Genomic DNA, 19,082 nt, shown 5'->3' on the forward strand with positions numbered 1-19,082 from the left:
TGATAGCAATGACTTGAAAAGTCCATGGAACGAAGAGAGGGATGCTTTTGCTAATCTCAATTTAATTTGGACAACAGTGAGACATCCTACGACTATTTTGAACCACCTAAGTCAACTTGATTTTATCGAAATGTGTTTTTCAATTAAAGGTTTATAACAACCTTTTTGTTTGTACTGCACTTTGGGTGCCAATTTGTTTCATAATTGTTATACTTCAAATTGCAAAGTTCGTAGTTTTTCGTTAAATTCAATTTAGCTTTACTTTAAATTAGTGGAAGGAACGAGATCCTAGATGCGTAGAAAGCAATTTGATTATTACAATTTCTCCTACATCACTTGGGTAGGTGGTTCAAAATTTTATTCAATCTTCAAAGAAAATTCAGATTTACGTAACACCATTGGCTATCGAAGCTTCGACAAAATTTTTTTAAAAAGATTTGGGAATATTTTTACTAGCTCGATTTGGTATGAATTGGATTATTCAGAGGCCAAAATCATTTAAAAAAGGTTAAATTATTTTTAAATGGCATTATATTTCGAAAAATGTAAAGTGTGAAACGGCGTACATAAATCGAATGTTGACATCAATGACTTGAAAAGTAATACGAACGAAGAGTAAAAATCATCCTGGCCTAGATGCTAAATTTAAAAGTCGACTTATAATAATAGATCGACATCAATTACAAAAAAAACCCTACATACTGTCTTCATCAACTGCGTATCATTATCCACTTTTTTTTGCTTTCTACCAATTCGAAAAAGTCTGCACACATTTTTTTTCCGATGGTCAAAGTTTATCTACATCATGTTTTTATACCAAATTAATAGATGCATGTCATTTATTTGTACACATATTTTTTTACTTAACCTTGATTAATATTACAGATTCTCACCGTGTTAAATCACTAAACTATGATAAGTTGTTAAATCAGCATAATCATCCTCACCTTTACTTACAGGTGTTAAAACTTTAAAAGTGGCTATAAATGAATTTATCCGGCAATTACAGGTTCTCTTTTTCGGGGGTGGTCTTTAAATTTTGCCTCTCATATTTGAAATCTTTAAATTTTGCTGATCCTAAAAACCTTCGAGTGTGGTTGAATCCCAAAAGCTTAAATTATTTTAAAAATTCGCAAGGCGTAGTTTAAATTTCGCTTATGCCCCACGGATAAGTCACGTATAGCGAATTACAGAGGGTGTACATCAATGCTTGAAAATAATATGAAGTCAATAGTAAAAATCATCATGGCCTAGATGCTAAATTTAAACGTCGACTTATAATAATAGATCGCCCATTAAAAAAAAATACTCTCTTCATCAACTGCGCCAATCATTATCCACTTTTTTTTTTTTGGCTTTCTGCCAATTCGAAAAAGTCTGCACACATTTTTTTTCCGATGGTCAAAGTTTATCTGTATCATGTTTTTATACCAAATTAATAGATGCATGTCATTTATTTTATATTTTTTTAATTTACCTTGGATTAATAACCTCACGGATTCTCAACCGTGTTAAATCACTAAACTATGCAAAAATTAAATCAGCGTAATCATCCTCACCTTTACTTGCAGGTGTTAAAACTTAAAAGAATGGCAATAAATGAATTTATCCAAGTGAACCTACTTAGATTGAAAGAATTACGCGGTTTGACCTTCAATGGGTTGGTCTTTAATTTTTACCCTTCAAAATCGAACTTATTCCTAGCGGGACATAAGTTAACCTAAAGTTATTTAAGGACACCGAAAATAACTTGTGAGATATTATAACGCGAAAATATAAACTTATTCCGCGAGAAAAAATTGTTTGTCTTGAGGGCCAAAAATTAAATAATACCGATTTGGGCCTCGGTTCTTATTCATTCGTCAGGTTTGGGAGGTGGCCCAATCAATTAAGGGTAAATTGGTAAATTAACGAAAATTCGAAATTGAAAAGAAAGTCAAAATTTCAGAATTCCCACCAAAAACTAACCGCCAAAACAATTTTCCTATTAAAACAAACAAAGCAATAAATCAAACAATTGACGTACACTACAGATCTACACTAATTAAAACAAACAAACAAAAAGGTACTTTCCTCTACCCAAACCTCTGTTCTTCGTAATGCATTTGTTTTGCAACATTTGATAGAAAATCGCTTATTTTTCGCTTTCGTTTAAGTGTTTAAGGTGATTCTAAAGGCAGATCTACGAATTCCAGTCATTCTGTGTCCAATATTACTGCATTCATAACTGGTTTCGATTTTGCTTAATATGTACAAGATTTGAAAAAAATAATGTTGCTTTCAGACTCTCTCCGATTTGAGCTGTTTATTAACCATAATGTTTAGAAGCCAAAAAATGGCCATCTATATAATACTCCTTTCGTCCCAATTTATGTGGCACTTTTCAGATTTTGAGACTCAAATAAGTCTTTCTTTGACAGTAATCTTTTCATATCAATCTTTGTGTACTTTTTATGTAGTTTCCAAATATGTAAATTTTATTTCAAAAAACTTAAAGATGCTATCCCCAAATTCATGGTCATAATTAAACTGTTCGATTCTTGAAATCCAGACTGCGCCACATAAACTGGGATAGAGGGAGTAGTATCTTTTGCCCTTGTAAGATTGAAAAATCAAAGCAAAATACTGACTTTTATCCTTTTTTTGCTCTTATTTCTAACTAGTGTACTGTTTGAAGTAAGGAAAATGGCAGGAAAAGGTGGTAAAGGGCTTGTAGCGGGGAAGACAACAGCTGCGGCGGCTGCTAACAAAGAGAAAGACAAGAAGAAGCCGATCTCTCGTTCATCTCGCGCTGGTCTGCAGGTAATCGACAGTTTCACCTTTATTAAGAGTGAATCCTGCATGGTTTGATAGAATTTGTAGTGACAATCGAAAGTGTTTGACTATTTGATCCACCCAAAAATGGATTAGAAGACAATTACATAGTATTATATGGTTCCAAGGAGGTTTAAGAATTGCTTTTTAGCTTCATACTATCACTGATTGCTCTATCCCATGGTGTGGGTTGTCAATTCATTTCATGATTTAGGTATGCAATTGTTTTCATATCTTTCTTTTAGTGGAAGTTTCAAAGACTTTGGGATGCTATGTCTAACTAAATGTTGGATAATGTGTTTCTTTAATGTCCTAGAGCTTTTGAGCTTGCAGACTATACATTTGAGTTAGTTTGAACTAAAATTTTAACTTCTTTTCAAGATTTCCAAACTCAAATGGTCAATATTCAAAAACTAGTTTTAAAAATATTTGAACTTTTGTAAGATTTGAAAAACTAAGTTTGGAAATCTTGATAAGACTTGGTTCAAACAGACACTTTGCAAACAAAAAATTACTTAAGAACTTCAAACAAATGCCAAAATGTTTTCTTTTAGCTGAATCTGTTCTTTTAACTGTCTTTTTTTGATCTTTGCACAAATACAATCTTCTTCAATTCAAACACCCCCCCCCCCCCCAACACACACACACAATATGCATATGGAGGCAATGAACATAATGGGTCTTAATTGCATTCATGGATCATCTGAAGATCTTCTTGGGCCTAGGGTCTTTTGGAAACAACCTCTCTACCTCCCAAGGTAGGGGTAAGGTCTGTGTACACTCTACCCTATGGGATTACACTGGGTATTTTGTTGTTGTTGATTATCTGAAGATCATCATCATAAGATCATAAACATGGCGGCAACAATCAATAATTGCAACAAAATGACTTACTATAAAAAGATGTCTCATTCCAAACCCAATAATGTGGCATTAGGATGTGACTGTCATCGTCCAGTGTCGCTTCAAAAGTGCACACACTAAAACTAACAGGGATGCATCTTACTCTATTGGGATCCTGAAATTTTGGATATGTCGAAAATGTATGCGTGGCATCAATTTTTGATCTACTGGCTGTAAATAGTTCAGAACATTCAAATATCTTTTGGCTCAACAGATATGATTCTTGGGTTTTACTTTTCCCCAGCACCCTCCTACAAGTACTGATATGATTGTTTTGACATGTTTGGGTGGATTTTAGTTTCCAGTGGGAAGAATTCACCGTCAGCTCAAGACCAGAACCTCAGCCCATGGTAGAGTTGGAGCTACAGCAGCTGTTTACTCTGCTGCAATTCTGGAATACCTGACTGCAGAGGTTCTTGAATTAGCTGGTAATGCCAGCAAGGATCTTAAAGTGAAGAGAATCACCCCCAGGCACTTGCAACTTGCCATTCGTGGAGACGAGGAACTTGACACCCTTATCAAAGGTACCATTGCTGGTGGTGGTGTCATCCCTCACATTCACAAATCCCTCATAAACAAAACCACCAAGGAGTGAAATTCTCCTGCTTTATCTAGATGTATCTTGACTTTTGAGATTGCCCATCTTAGTGTTTTTTCCCTGTTTTATTTGGATTGATATAGTACTTGCTGGTCATGTTCGAGTAGAATAACCTATGTGATGTATTGAACATATTAGTTGGTATTTTTATTTTGTTGGTTTTAGTTGGTATCTGGCTTGTCACTGTTTATCATAGCACTTTATTAACCTTCTCTGCATTGGCTATCAACGAGCCTGGCTTGTCACTGTTTATCATAGCACTTTATTAGCCTTCTCTGCATTGGCTATCAAAGAGCCTATGAGTATTGGACTGGAAAATCTGTTTACCAACTTTACTTTTTGAGAAGCGTGAATGTATTTAGGCATTTGGAATTTTCACTCTACTTCAGAAGGAAGAAAAGTAAGATCAGTGCAATTTGAGGCTATCTATAATGTTATCAAGGATCTGTCTTTGAATTTGTCAAGATGAGAATGTGATATGAGATGATGCAAGATGACAGTCGACAGAAAATGGAAAATAAAGTTGAAGCTTTCAGGCAAAACACATTTTTGTCCAGAGAGTAATATGCCAACTTGATTTTTGCACATCTTTGATCAATGAGCTTCACTTTCTAGTGTTCTTAGTTGTCCTAAAACAAAACCAGCCTTATTAAGAACTTGGTTTCTTTTCTAAATATGAAATTTCACGGTACAAAAATGTTTTTCTTTGTCTTCGTGAAATAGATTTTATCTTTGTAAGTTGACTACTTGTTCACAACTTCGATATAAAATCCTAATTATAATCTTGACGATAGTGGACCAATTGAAAAAAATGCTTGAACTCTCCTGGATTAGCTCAGAAGAAACCTCATTATTGATGTTACTCCACAGCATCCCAAATACCTAAACTTGTCTAATTATGGCTGACCAAACTTCTATAGATGTAACTACACAGTCTGCTGTACTCCTTTCAAAAATATTACGGAGTACTGAGTGACCAAATTATCTGCAGTCAATATTTTTGAAGGAGTCTAGCAGAATAAGGCAATAGTTTCACTGTAGACCAGATCAACTGCCTTTTTCATGTTTTTTTTCTTCTTCCTACTGTGATGCAATATCTTTTAGATAGCCCTCATTCAGTAAAAGGGCAGCCCGGTGCACTATGCTCCCACTATGCACGGGTCCGGAAAAGGGCCGGACCATAAGAGTCTATTGTGCTCAGCCTTACCTTGCATTTTTACAAGTGGTTGTTTCTATGGCTTGAACCCGTGACCTCTAGGTCACATGGCAACTACTTTACCAGTTACTCCAAGGCTCCTCTTCTATAGCCCTCATTCAGTCAAGAATAATATTTCTACTCACTTGATATGGATATACAGACCAGCCAAAAAATTAGAAGCCTGGGACTCAGTAACAAAAGCAAGTGTCTAAGGTAGAAAGCAAAATGCAGAAGATGAGCTCTCAATAAACATAAGGAATGTCTCAAAAGCACCTGTCAAGTTTGATACAGTAACTTAGAAAATAAAGTAGGATTAACTTGTAATAACTGTAGTTGAATTGCACGAATAGTGTAAAACTTCTGATATTATAAAATTGTTTTCATATATATATAAGTTAAACATAGAAGACGTAAGAAGGGAGCATTTGAGCTAAAGAATCAAAGATGCATCAATAGAAAAGGAGAAGATCAAAGAAAATGGAAGAAGGGTGCCTTGAAAACAAAGAATCATCAAGGATATAGGTTAATTTCGTGACAGCATGAGCAGGTGAGGCTGCCACATGATCTGATCTTTCCTCAGATATTATTTGGAGCTAAAGGAAAGTTTAGATCATGCTGGCAGCTTCACCTGCTACTGCTGCACGGCGCACTATCGATCTTTCGAACAACATTAAGCATTGGCAGAGTCAGAAATTCTAACTAGAGAATTTAATGAATTTTCTTTTGTGTATGAATAGGCCAGGGTTCAGAATTCAGAAAGGGCGTGGATGGGAAGAACCAAGGATATCATGTATTTATACAAGTACTTTAAGATATCTCCATGTTATTAATGATTAATAAGACAGGAATAAAAAAGCTTGTGGCATAAAATATAATAAATCATGTCCAAATTAAAGAAGAGATGGAAGTGGTCCACTCATGATAGATAGCCATAGCATATAGTGAGACAATTTGAACATTAACACCGCGCGACGCTACAACCTGGCGACTAATTTGGATTCACGTCGAGTAAAACTGCTTCATATTATAATTTTTTTATTTTCAGGACTCGAATCTGAGAGGTGGAAAATCCTATTCATTCCACCTTAACTGTTGGAGGCGTATTGGACAATGAATGAACCATTAATGCACGAATCCTTTTCCGGAGTTCATGACATTAGATTATATATATTCATGCCATGAATTTGAGTATATATATTCATTGCATAAGCTTATATATTTCAGAGTTCATGGCATATGATTATATATTCATCATTTCTAAGTATTAATTTTACTATTCCCTCCTAAGCATATTGTACTAAACCTTTTCGATCGAATGTCCAAGTATGAAAATCTAAAATCTATCTTTGAATTTTTTCCAACTCTTTTTTCCTCGTTGCCGCTTCCGTCCTCATTGATGGTTGCTTCAACCCCACATGTATTTATCTCTTCGACCACTTGTAACTTGTAAGTAATTAAGACGAGATCTATAAATAATTTGATTATATGTCTCCACGAAAGCGAGAACTTCACACAACCAACGAGGACGGGTCAAAGAGAAGGAGTAATAGGTTTATATGCTGATAAGCTTCTGAAAACGGGTACATTGTTACCTTAGATGAAATTCCATATCGAAATGGGAGAGGAAATTGAATGTTAAAGACATCATTAACTATATTAAAGTGTGGCTCCCTGACATCTTCAACTTTTAGAGGAGATAGTCACATAGTTCAACAATGAAGACGTTTATAAGCCATGATAGAAGTTCACATAGTACATGCTTTTGGACACGATGACGATGCAATGTAATTAACAAATTTGTAATGCTAATTGGGCCAAAGTGAACAATACGAATGCCACGGGATTGGAATATAACAATAATATTTAAGTTTTATATGACTAGTGACCCTTGGAAAGTCCCTTTTTCATTTACTTGTAAGTGTCAATTTCTAAGAGCTGATCAATGAGATCGAGGGTGTATCTTTTTTCCCTTTTGAACAGGAAATCAGTCTTCCCATTTTTGCACCTATTTCTTGTCAGTTACTTATATAAAGAGAAATTTATAAAGACATATCCATGCTTTATTACTACTTCAATATATATGGAGATTGGAGTCTGATCTGTAAAGCTAAAAGGAAAGAAAAGAAAAGGGAATAATTGATCCTTATAGTGAAAAGTTATTAGTTATTTTGACGTTTAAGTTATTTTTAGCTTGTTTTGATTCCTTTGGTTGGTCTCATGAGAAGATGTCAACCAATAGGTGAATGCAGAGTCACCCCCTTTTGTCAAAGTGCCAAAAAGTAGAAAAATTCTGTATTTTCTCCCAAAAGTTCCCAACTTACTGGCTTAAATAAGACACTAGCTTTTTATTTGGTATAAAAGAAAATACTAAATGAATTATTTAAAATTGTTCATAGACTACATTGCTTGATCAATCGTTCAGTAGAAAAAACTCAATTTTATTCATCGTATCTTTGTATATTAGTTAAATCTTCTTCATGTATATATGTGATCTTTCGAAACAATTTGCATTTTATTTGCCTCTCTTCAAATATAAATAATGGTCACTTTATTGATTTCCAACAAGTATTTGCAAGTTTCAATAATCAAGACCCTAACTACTAAGAACCAATCTAGTGAAAGAAAAAAAAGGGGACTTTAAGTTTATGCGCTAATAATATATATATATATATATATATATATATATATATATATATATATATATAGATTAAGTTGACCTATACAAAAAGTAACTCTTTATATACTTATGATAACGTGGAAAATAGAGCAATACTCGCTTTGTTTCAATTGTTTGGCGTAGTTTGACTCGGGGTTGGAATTTAAGAAAAAAAATAAATTAAAACTTATGATCTCATACATACTATAACATCTATTTAAAAATAAGACTTTTGAAATTTGTGATCTTTAGCATGTCACAACTCACAATATTTGTGTGGCTAATAAAATCTTCTAATTGAGAAAACATATAAACATGTCATTCTTTTATGAACAAACTAATAAAAAAATAATGTCAAACAAAATGAAATGGAGGAAATAACATGTTCTATTCGGCTAAATAGCACTAATAATATAATTACACTTTATATTGTTAGTAGTAGTACATATAACTAAAATCGAAAAAAGAGAATTTTTCTCTAGTTGCTTGATACTAACAGGAGTTGTCGTTGAGGAGCATCCTTATGATGTGAAATGCAACAATGCAATTGTCTTGTCTTTGTCAACCTAAGAGATGCTACTACTTTCTATAATTGTGTTTTAGAGGAGGCTGAGTGGATGAAATTAGGGGTGTCAAATGGGCGAATGATTGAATTTGGACGGGTTAAAATGGACTAATAATTCGCCCAAAAGTTATTTGGGCCGAAACAGGCTAAAAAGAGGGTCATAACTCAGCTTGCCTAATTCTTACTAAATTTTAATTTCATAGTTTGTTCTTTTATAATTTTATAGTACTTATAAAACTATTTTTTTTCTTTATTATGACTATATATAACATATTAAATATTTTAAAAAAACTTGAAAATATTTTGACAAAAATTCTCATGAGACAATTTAGATTTCATATCAACCCAACTTTTTGATCGGATGAATTGAGCGGGTCAATGACCAGCCCAAACTTGAACTAATTAAGTGAGTCATATTTTCATGAGCTAATTTTGTCACCCTTAAGTGATTCTTTTTAAAAAAACGGAAAAGGGTCAAATATACCGTTGTACTATCGGAAAAGGGCCAAATATACCCCTTATGATACTTTGGGTCCAAATATACCCCTACCGTTATACTTTGGGTACAAATATACCACTCCACCGTTAAGTTGACCAAAGTGGACATGTGGCATTGACATTTTGATGAGGTGGACGCCACGTGGCATGCTACCTCACACTCCACCCACATCTTCACTACCAGTGTCACTACGGCCCCTCAAACTATCTTCACCGTCTCTGCCGGCAGTGGCGGATATAGGATTTTCATTCAGGGTGTTCGAAAAAAAAAAAAAACTAAATATACACTGTAATTTTTTTCCGAGGGTGTTCAAAAGTTAATAGATGCACATAAACACAAAAAATTTACCCTATATATACACTGTAATTTTTTGCCGAGGGTGTTCACCTCCAAGTAGATCCGCCTCTGTCTGCTGGTGGTACCACCCATCTCCGAAACAATGACAACCGCCATCGCTTCAGCTGTACATGCTACTTAAACCTAAAGAAAAGAATTACATATGCAGAAAGGAGAATGACACAGCAACTTGTTGATAGAAATCGCATATCAAGCCTGAACACCCATAATTAAGAATTACTATAAAAAAAAAAAACTTATTAATAACTAGCAAACCCATGAATCAAGCTATGATCTTTGACGTTGCTTTCTGGTTGATTGTAACATACTATGAAACATTTGAGTAGCAAACTCCTGATACCATCACAGAACGTCTTGAATTTTGATATTTTCATTTTCAAAACTCAAAAACTTTATAAGCCTAACCAAAATAATTTTGAAAATAAGGCATGAAACAAATTCATTTGTGTATGAATCCTGAACCTAACTCATTAATTTTTTTTTGAGAAGAAAAAAAAATTAGCTGATTAATGTCTGATGTCGAAATCAGCAAGGGTAGAAATGACAGTTAACCCATATTCTAGCAATGCATAAATATGTGAAAGTGCAAGAATAGTCTATGTTTAACCGAGATCAATGTCAACCTGCTTCGGGATTGCCCTTTTGGTTTGGTTGGCAATGAGCTCCACATCCCAGACGATGGGATGGGTTCATAGTGGCGGTGGCGGTTGTTAGTATGGCGGAGATGAGTGGTAGCACCGGCGGAGACAGTGAAGATAGTTTGAGGGGCGTAGTGACAGTGGTAGGGAAGATGTGGGTTGGGCGGGGGTGAGGTGGCATGTCATGTGGCGTCCACCGCACCAAAATGTCAGTGTCACATGTCCACTTTGATCAACTTTAACGGTGGAGGGGTGAATTGTATCCAAAGTATAATGGTAGGGGTATATTTGGACCCAAAGTATAACAAGGGGTATATTTGGCCCTTTTCCGATAGTCCAGGGGTATATTTGACCCTTTTCCGTTAAAAAATTAGGGGTAGGGGAAGGGGCAATGGGGGAGGGGATTACAAGGTGGGGAATCAAACTCTCACCAACAAGTTAAAAGTTCATATAACCAACCAATGAGCTACTCAGATTCCCCCTCTTAGGAGAATTAGCTAAACAAAAAGGGCGAGTCTTTTCTTTGAGTAATTAATCTCTAGATAGCTAATGACCTGATTAATTCGAATTTACATTAAATAGACCTACTAAGAAAGTGAATTATTTCCAATAATTAGAATTTCTCGATGAAATATCTATATTGTCACTTCTAGGCGCTGAAACACACATATATTGTTTTTTTAAGCCAAACACTATTCATTTTGTCTCTAGCTAATTAATCCGAAGAAAATATAATTTTGATTGTCCACCGGTATGTAAGATTTGGGACGAATTTTTGTTACTTAGAGACAAAATTTTCTGTCGCTGGCTTCTGTTTTTGGCAGTGTTATTTGCAATTTTTTTGCATTGGACGAGCATAGCTATAGGGAGTCCAAAAGGGTCACGGTATAAACTAAAAGTTTATATACCAAAGGGGTATAACGTGGATCGACCAACTATTTTTTTAATTTGTCAGATTCGACCAAACCGAAAAAAAAAAAAAAAATTTTTTGTAAAACGTGGAGGGATCCACGTTATACAAATATATTAATTTTTTACCCGACGTTTTACAAATAGTTTGTAAGACGTTGCCTCTATTTAAATCATATTCGGCTAGAATTAGCTAAACAAAGTTAATTTTAGTGAATAACTTTTCTTTTAAATATGTGTTATATATGAGTAATTAATCTCTCGATAAAAGTCACACATTAACTATGTTAAATTACATGATAACTATTAAACGGCACAAGACATGTATATATTCTTGAAGATTACATTAAATAGACCTACTAAGAAAAAAACATAAAATGAATTATTTCCAATTATTAGAATTTCTCGATGAAAGATCTATATTGTCACTTCTAGGCGCTCAAACACACATATATTGTTTTTTAAGCCAAACACTATTCATTTTTGTCTCTAGCTAATTAATCCGGTTGAAGCAAATAGCATTTTGATTATCCACGGGTATATAAGATTTGGGTATTAAAATATTTTTTGTTATTCACTAAAATTAGAGATGCTTTAAAAATTAAAAAAATCAATAATTTTTTTTTATTAAAAACATAGTCGAATATGATTTAAATAGAGGCTAGCTTACAAACTATTTGTAAAACGACGGGTTTGGTGGAGGGATTATTTTACATTTTTTTTTTTTTTGCATTGGACGAGCATATCTATAGGTAAATAGAATCGTGACAATAAGAGTTCATCATCCAAGACGTTGGGAAAAAAAAGAGATCTAGTTGAACATCCAAATTAAAGAATAGTGATTAGTTAATTGTTGAGTAGTATGTACACAATGACCTTTTACAGAAAACTCGAGTCCAAGCAATTTCACTTGCATGCGTACTTGAATTATCTTGTTGTACAGTAATAAGATAAAAAAGAGGAAATTATGCATATCATTGGCTGCATTATTTAATTTCAATTTTGCCAAGTCCAGAGGGTGAATCCTTGACCAAATGTTTGCGCTTTTGCTACTTGAGAGAGTTAAAAAAAATCAAAGCAAAATGTCAAGACGAATAAATTAAAAAAATTTATCTTGAAAAAAGAAGTGGTTCAAAATTCAAGAAACAGAAAGAACTCATGACTGCACATGGAAAAGATAATAAATATAGTAATATGCTTGGAGTCAAAGATTAGTCTTACACAGTGATTTTGCTGTCGCTCAGTCTTGCTAACTTTTAGTTTCATATATCATTGTGTGAAGAACTATATATACTGTGTCGAGGTAGCGGGCTGCAGGTATTACTGCTTTTTGAACCGTTGAGTCTCAAAAGATGGAGTGAAGCTGTAAAACCATGACCTAATTAATCATGGTGAAGAATATTGATTCCTCTTCTTTTTCATTTTTACATGATCAAGATTAGATCATGCTGACAGCGTCACTACGTACGTGAAGTCAAAATATAAATATAAAAATTTACCCGGATGTTTACACTCAATCAATAAACAAACAACACATGTCACTTTTTTAACTACAAATATAATATTTAACCATAGTAACTAACATGTGTTTTACACGTGATCCCAAATATACAAAAAGTAATTAATAATCTTGCTAGGGGTGTACATGGATCGGGTTAGTTCGGATTTTTCAAATACCAAGCCAAATCAATTGTGTCAGGTTTGTAAATCTTTAAACCAAACCAAACCAACAAAAGTCGAGTTTTTAACCTCGGGTTTTATCAGGTTTTTTTTGGTAAAGCCTTCATATAAAATATATAACTTGTGCTTCAAATATTTCTTTAGTCCTAGTAAGATGCAACTATCTAATTAAGGTATTTACAACACAACAACAACAAGAAGCCCAGTAGAATCCCACCATGTGGAGGTGCGGGGAGAAGGGTAAGTGTGCGCAGACCCACCTAACCCCCTTGAAAGGTAGGTGCGGCTACATTTCCGAAAGACCCTCGGCTCGAAAAGGGAAAAACAAGACAAAAGATCGAGATAGGGCCAAGCATATTAAAAACAATATAAAAACAAGGAATAACAAAAGCGAAAAGTCATGGTAGAGCAGTCCGGAAATAAAGGAGCATTAAATACTATAGATAAATAAGATAATCAAAGTACAAAGGTCCAACAACTATAAGCAGAAATCAAATGCAGAAATCCAATGGCAATAAACGAATGAGCAAAACTACAACTACTATGGTGAAAGGATAAGCAACCTAGCCTTCTATCCTAATCTAAGTCCTCCACAACCTCCTATCTAAGGTCGTATCCCCGGTAGTTCGAAACTGTGTCATATCCCCTAATCACCTCTCCCAATACTTCTTTGGCCTCCCTTTACCTCTCCCGAAATCGTCCATAGCTAACCTCTCTCACCTCCGCACTCGAGCATTTGTGCCTCTCTCTTCACGTGCCCAAACCATCTCGGCCTCGCTTCCCGCATCTTGTCCTCCACCGATGCCACTCCCACCTTGTCCCAAATATCTTCGTTCCTAATTTTATCCCTCACTAGTGTGCCCACATCCATCGCGGCAAAGATTCGCGTTTCGGCGACTTTCATCTTACGAACGTGAAAGTTCTTGAGGCCAACACTCCGCCACGTACAATAAAGTCGGTCTAACCACCACTTTGTAGAACTTGCCTTTAAATTTTGGTGGCACTTTCTTATCACACTTAACACTTCCGAGGCGAGCCTCCATTTCATCCACCTTGCACCAATACGATGTGAAACATCGTCGTCGATATCCCCATCTCCCTGTATAATAGACCCAAGATACTTGAAACTTCCTTTCTTTTGAATGGCCTGGGTACCAAGCCTCACTTCCTCGTCAGCCTCATGCGGTACGCCACTGAACCTGCACTCCAAGAATGGGTGATGACTTTGTTCTAAAATATTCAATTAAAAAAATAATGAAATCGCATAAAACAAATATTGCTCATTGCTAATAATAAATCATAATGAAAATGATCATAATTTAAAAATAGTAAGTCATGCTAAATAATTACAACTAATAAGTATTAATTACATGACTAAATATTAAAGACCAAAAAGAATTAAGTTATGTATTTTCACTGTCTAAACCAATGCAAAACTAAAGAATACATGTCCAACATTATTATCATTTCTAGTGTTAGAATTGAATTTCTTTTGTTAGCATTAGTATTGATATATTTGATTTTGATTTGAGCTTTATTTGAGTTACTAACATTTATGAGTTATAAAACTTGTTGATCATTCAAAATTTAAGTCCAAGCTTGAAATAATATGTTAAAAGACAAAAACTATGAAAAAGTTTAGGAAATATCTATAAATTACATTACAAATAAATATTTTTATGTATAAAATGTCACACCCCATTTTAACCCGGGGTCAAAATTAGGAGTATGACGTATTGGTGATTCCTATTGATTGATTTTAAGGAGTCGCCACCTAATTGATTTTAAGGTGAATTAGGGCACCTATTTTATTAACTAAGGTAAAGCCTAACTAAACCTCCGTTAATAGTCTGCTTAACCAGTGTGATTCTAGGTAAGGTTACATATTATCACAAGGGAAGGGGTTAGGCATCCTCTAGGATCCGTTAACTTACGGTTATCCGGCCAAACTTAGGTTAATTAGTTAAAGTTAAAGACGCAAATATAATATTTAAAATTTAAGAAAATGACTTGTAAATATTGATAAGATTTTGAAGGAAAATGTAATGATATTGTTTAAAATAGGACTTAGAGAAAATAATAATTCGCATAAAGATGCCTTTAAATACCATTTAAGATAAGATTTATGAAGGTGGTAAAGACTTTAAGTGAGAATATATAATAAGGCTATATAAAAATGAAATTCGCGAAAAATAATAATTTGTATATAAACAGAAGAAAAATGCGAGTTTATGCAATATTTTGGCAAATATTTAAAATAACTCAAATGATGAGATAATAATTGATTTTGCAGTTTTAGGAGTGTAAACAAAATACCAAAATAGCTAATGAGTTTTGTTTATCCCTTTTTATTAGCTATACCTTGAAAATATGCATCATTGACTCAAAAACTTGAAAAGTTATTCATAAGATATGCCTGAATTTATATTTGCATGTTAGTGACGTTTTGAGATGTTTATGACAATAAGGATAAAATATGATACCCTTTATTTAACATATAAAGTTATACCATTTTTGGCAAATCAATTTATTCTAAAAAAAACAAATATTAGACAATTTTAACATGAAAACAAGAGAGTAAAAACTTACGGAATTAATGTTAGTGTTTCTTAAACTAACTACCCATTACTAAAACTAAACCTACTAATTCATTAGGATCCATCTAAGTTAAGGAAATAAAATAAGATGAGGTTAGTCATACAAAGCACATTAAAATATACAACAATTAAAAAAAGGGTAGAGGGGAAGAGAATTGAATGGATCTGGCCCATTGTCTAGGCCCAACTTGCTGCGAACTATTCATGCTGTTGGGGGCTTTGGCCCAACAGATTTCCTTTATATATTGCTGCGGTTTGGACTGCTGTATGGGCTTCGGCCCATAATCATTTTTTATATAGCTGATGGGGTTGACTCGAGAAGATTGCGTTGGGCTTAGCCCAATAGTGAGTGCAGGAGAAAAACGAGTCCCTTAGACCCGTATGCGGTGATCATGCATAAAACGAAAGGAAAAGGATTAGTATCTAATTAATGAAAGATCAAACATATAAAATGTAAACTTAAGACAATTCAATAGATTATGTATATATATATTGTATATTCGGGTATATTTCATGCATACACAGTCATAGGGGTGTGTTAGATACACTAACAAATATGAATTCAAATAGACCCGAAATCATCACGGCATTTCACACAGATCTGATCCTACACTCTTGAACCTTCCACGAGACAGTTTGAGGGCAGGAAAACAGCAAACCAATATTCCATAGTATATGTACTGAGTTTAGCAATCTATGAGCAACTCAATGACTTTAATTAACACTGTGGACTGTATATAGCTAGGCAGTGGTTGATTAGCAGACCAAACATTCGCATCACATAAGTATGATCAATCCAAACTAAACATGATTGCCGGTTACTGAAATGTAGACTAGTCATTTGTATACTAACTAAACATGAATGAAGATTTATTATAATGCAAACAAGAAGATAATCAGCCACAGGGGATTCGGCTATATTAAGATGCTTAGCAGGATAAGAAACGAAATCAACTGAACTAAACTAACACCAAAAACTTATCAGAACCAACTCATGGACTAGGATAGAGACATTAAGGATAGCACAGAAAACAACTTCTGGAAATCTGATTCCCTTTAAACATACAGAATTAATTTTCACTCTCATAATCATACTTTTTACCCATCTCGGATGAAGAAACAGTGGAAGGACGAAACCCTTTATAAAGAAAGAATTTGTTCATATGGGCTTAAGCTAAAACACGCAGTTAAAAGAGGTTTAAACCAGGTAAAATACAGTCATGCTTAATTATAAAATCACTTATCGTATAAGGCTTCACTGGATTAAGCTAATTTAGGCAGGCCAGATGATTCAAATACTAAGCAAACAGAAGGGTCTTTCTACTTCAACTATGATTACAGTTTCAAATTGAACAAATAAACTAGGACACTTTGAGTGTAAATTTTATACTAATTACGACACTAAGCAGAATAGACTTAATGACTAAATATGGTGTTACACCAACTACTATACTAAGCAAATAAACTAAAAGGCTGAACACAGTTTTCTTACTATTAACTGCAACATTAAGCAAAACAAACCAAGTAGCTAAACACATATCAAACTACTCATGATTGCATAGGAGACAAAACCAAAGTAAACAAAGGGATGAACCAGATCTGCTCAACTTTAGCAACTTGAGGGATGAGAGGTACGCGAGTATATATTTGGATGATAACAGACTTATTCGAGACATAAAGGATAATCTTGGGTTGAGAATACATTGAACCATAATAAAACATCAACTTCTAGATTTCAATCAGACCAGTCACAACATTACATCCACTATAACAATATACTAACAGAACCAATACTCAAGCAAATAATAGTCTAAACTGGACTCCCACATATTGGCAATCAGATCCAAAATTAACATATCTGAATTCTACTTTAGATCATTCAACTAACGCAAGACACATGCTTAATAGGGACAAATTACACAATGCTTTCGTACATATTTAAACTAACAGGCTGGTTTATAAGTATAAGGCAAACTAAACATTAATCAAGAGCATTCAAACATGTCTTAAACTGGACAAACATATAATGAAGGCGAACTAACAACAAGAAACTAAATGAGACAATGAATCTACATCATATAAGCATTTAAATACGCCCTAAGCGACATGTTGAGTTAAACAACAAATTAGGCATGGAAACACACTACATACCAGAACTGGAAGATAAAAAAAATATGAAGTTTAGTGACCTTGGACTAAAGCAAACATCACTCTAAAACCAGCAAGCTAATCATACACACCAACTTATATTAACATAAAATCATTTAACTATGGATTTGTATTAATATTCAGCTAAAAAACGAGCTCATGATTTACTGAACTAAAGAGGAATCATACTAATATGGAGGATAGCTAACAGTAAAGGCTTCATATAGGTACAAATGACTCAAGTTACTACTAATCAACTATTTTGCAGGTACAAGTGATCATTAAGCACGACCCATGACAAATATTGTTACATAAGATTCTGATCAATAAGCTAATAACTAATCAAAATTACTCATATCGACAGATGCTAAGCTAAATTAACTTAAATTAAACCATAATGATCACATAGTAATCGCTAACTAACCTGCAGACACTTAAGAATTTCATACGAAATTAAACGAACTTCTAATCCTAAACTCACTAATATGCTAAACTAACAATTAATCCAACCTTAACAATCGTCAACATTCGTAAACATACTAAGACACTATAAATTCAACTAAGGAAGCTTTTTTTACCTTCTTCGAGTGCAGCGAAGTGAGGCTTCGAGTCTTCGAACTACCTCGAAACAACACAAACTTCGAGCTCTCGGCACTCAGATTCGAACGAGCAAAAACAGAATGGATTTAGTATTTTTGAGATGATATCAAGAAAACTGAAACTAATGTTTTAGAAGGAATTTGAACGATTGAAGACTTTGTATTTTTTGGGTATTCAAAGGGACTAAGATAACTCCTATTTTCAGAGATTCGAAGCAGCTAAGAATAATCTTTTCTTAGGGGGTTTCTGCGATTCCCAAGCCTCTGAGTTCTTGGGGAATCTCCTGAATCAAAAAAAAACCCTCCTCTAAATGGATCAAAAAGTCAGTACTTATAGGAAATTTTTAGGGTTTTCGTTTGACAAGAAGAGAGAGAGGAGCGGGGGACAAAGGGAAGTGGAAGGGAGCGGCGTGGGGAACAGTGGAAAGTGGGAGCGGGGTGTAGGCGGCGGTGGTGGGGGATGCAGATGATGAAGGAGAAAAAGAGAGAAGAGGAAGAGAACGAAAGGGGGGGGGGGGGTGTCGGCTGAAGGAAAAAATATGAAACCTAAGGTTTCATATTTTGTTAAAAAAGGTAGTTGGGCCGGGTCGGGTACAAATTAAACGGGTATGGGCTGGTCCGTTTGGGTAATTATTTGGGCTGGGGTGAATAAAAAATGTGGGCTGGGAATAAAATGTGGACTGGTCTGAAAATTGGGTTGGGGTGAATAAAATTGGGTAGTGGGCTATGAAAATTGTTTTGGGTTAATCCGAAAATATTGGAGGTGAATTGGGCTCGTATTTGAACTAATAATAATAATAGCTAGTAACCGTAATAGAATAATGAAATTAGATATTGATAAGAGGCTAATAATTATAGTAAAAAAAATATAAATATTTTTTAATTTGTCAAAAATATTAGAAGCGTAAATAGGTATTTCGG

At 34.3% G+C, this 19,082-nt stretch overlaps 1 protein-coding gene across 2 annotated transcripts; it reads left to right on the plus strand.

Annotated features, from left to right (window-relative positions):
- Positions 1–2,032: 2,032 nt before the first annotated feature.
- Positions 2,033–4,486, plus strand: LOC132053066 (probable histone H2A variant 1). Of its 2 annotated transcripts, none has more exons than XM_059444892.1 (3): positions 2,033–2,164; positions 2,678–2,802; positions 4,016–4,486. In XM_059444892.1, the coding sequence occupies exons 2-3, from the start codon at positions 2,686–2,688 to the stop codon at positions 4,310–4,312; spliced, it is 414 nt and encodes a 137-aa protein (XP_059300875.1). In that variant the 5' UTR covers positions 2,033–2,164; positions 2,678–2,685; the 3' UTR covers positions 4,313–4,486. The 2 variants fall into 2 exon arrangements, with proteins under 2 accessions (XP_059300875.1, XP_059300876.1); XM_059444893.1 differs by having other exon boundaries at positions 2,043–2,065.
- The last annotated feature ends 14,596 nt before the right edge of the window (positions 4,487–19,082 follow it).

Source organism: Lycium ferocissimum, chromosome 4 (genome assembly GCF_029784015.1).
Source record: "Lycium ferocissimum isolate CSIRO_LF1 chromosome 4, AGI_CSIRO_Lferr_CH_V1, whole genome shotgun sequence".
In the NCBI taxonomy this organism is placed as follows: Eukaryota; Viridiplantae; Streptophyta; class Magnoliopsida; order Solanales; family Solanaceae; genus Lycium; species Lycium ferocissimum.

Excerpts from the sequence above, each read along its gene's own strand:
- LOC132053066 (XM_059444892.1), top strand. The coding sequence starts at position 2,686 with ATGGCAGGAAAAGGTGGTAAAGGGCTTGTAGCGGGGAAGACAACAGCT. Across the intron at positions 2,803-4,015 it reads CATCTCGCGCTGGTCTGCAG|TTTCCAGTGGGAAGAATTCA; the intron begins GTAATCGACAGT and ends GGTGGATTTTAG.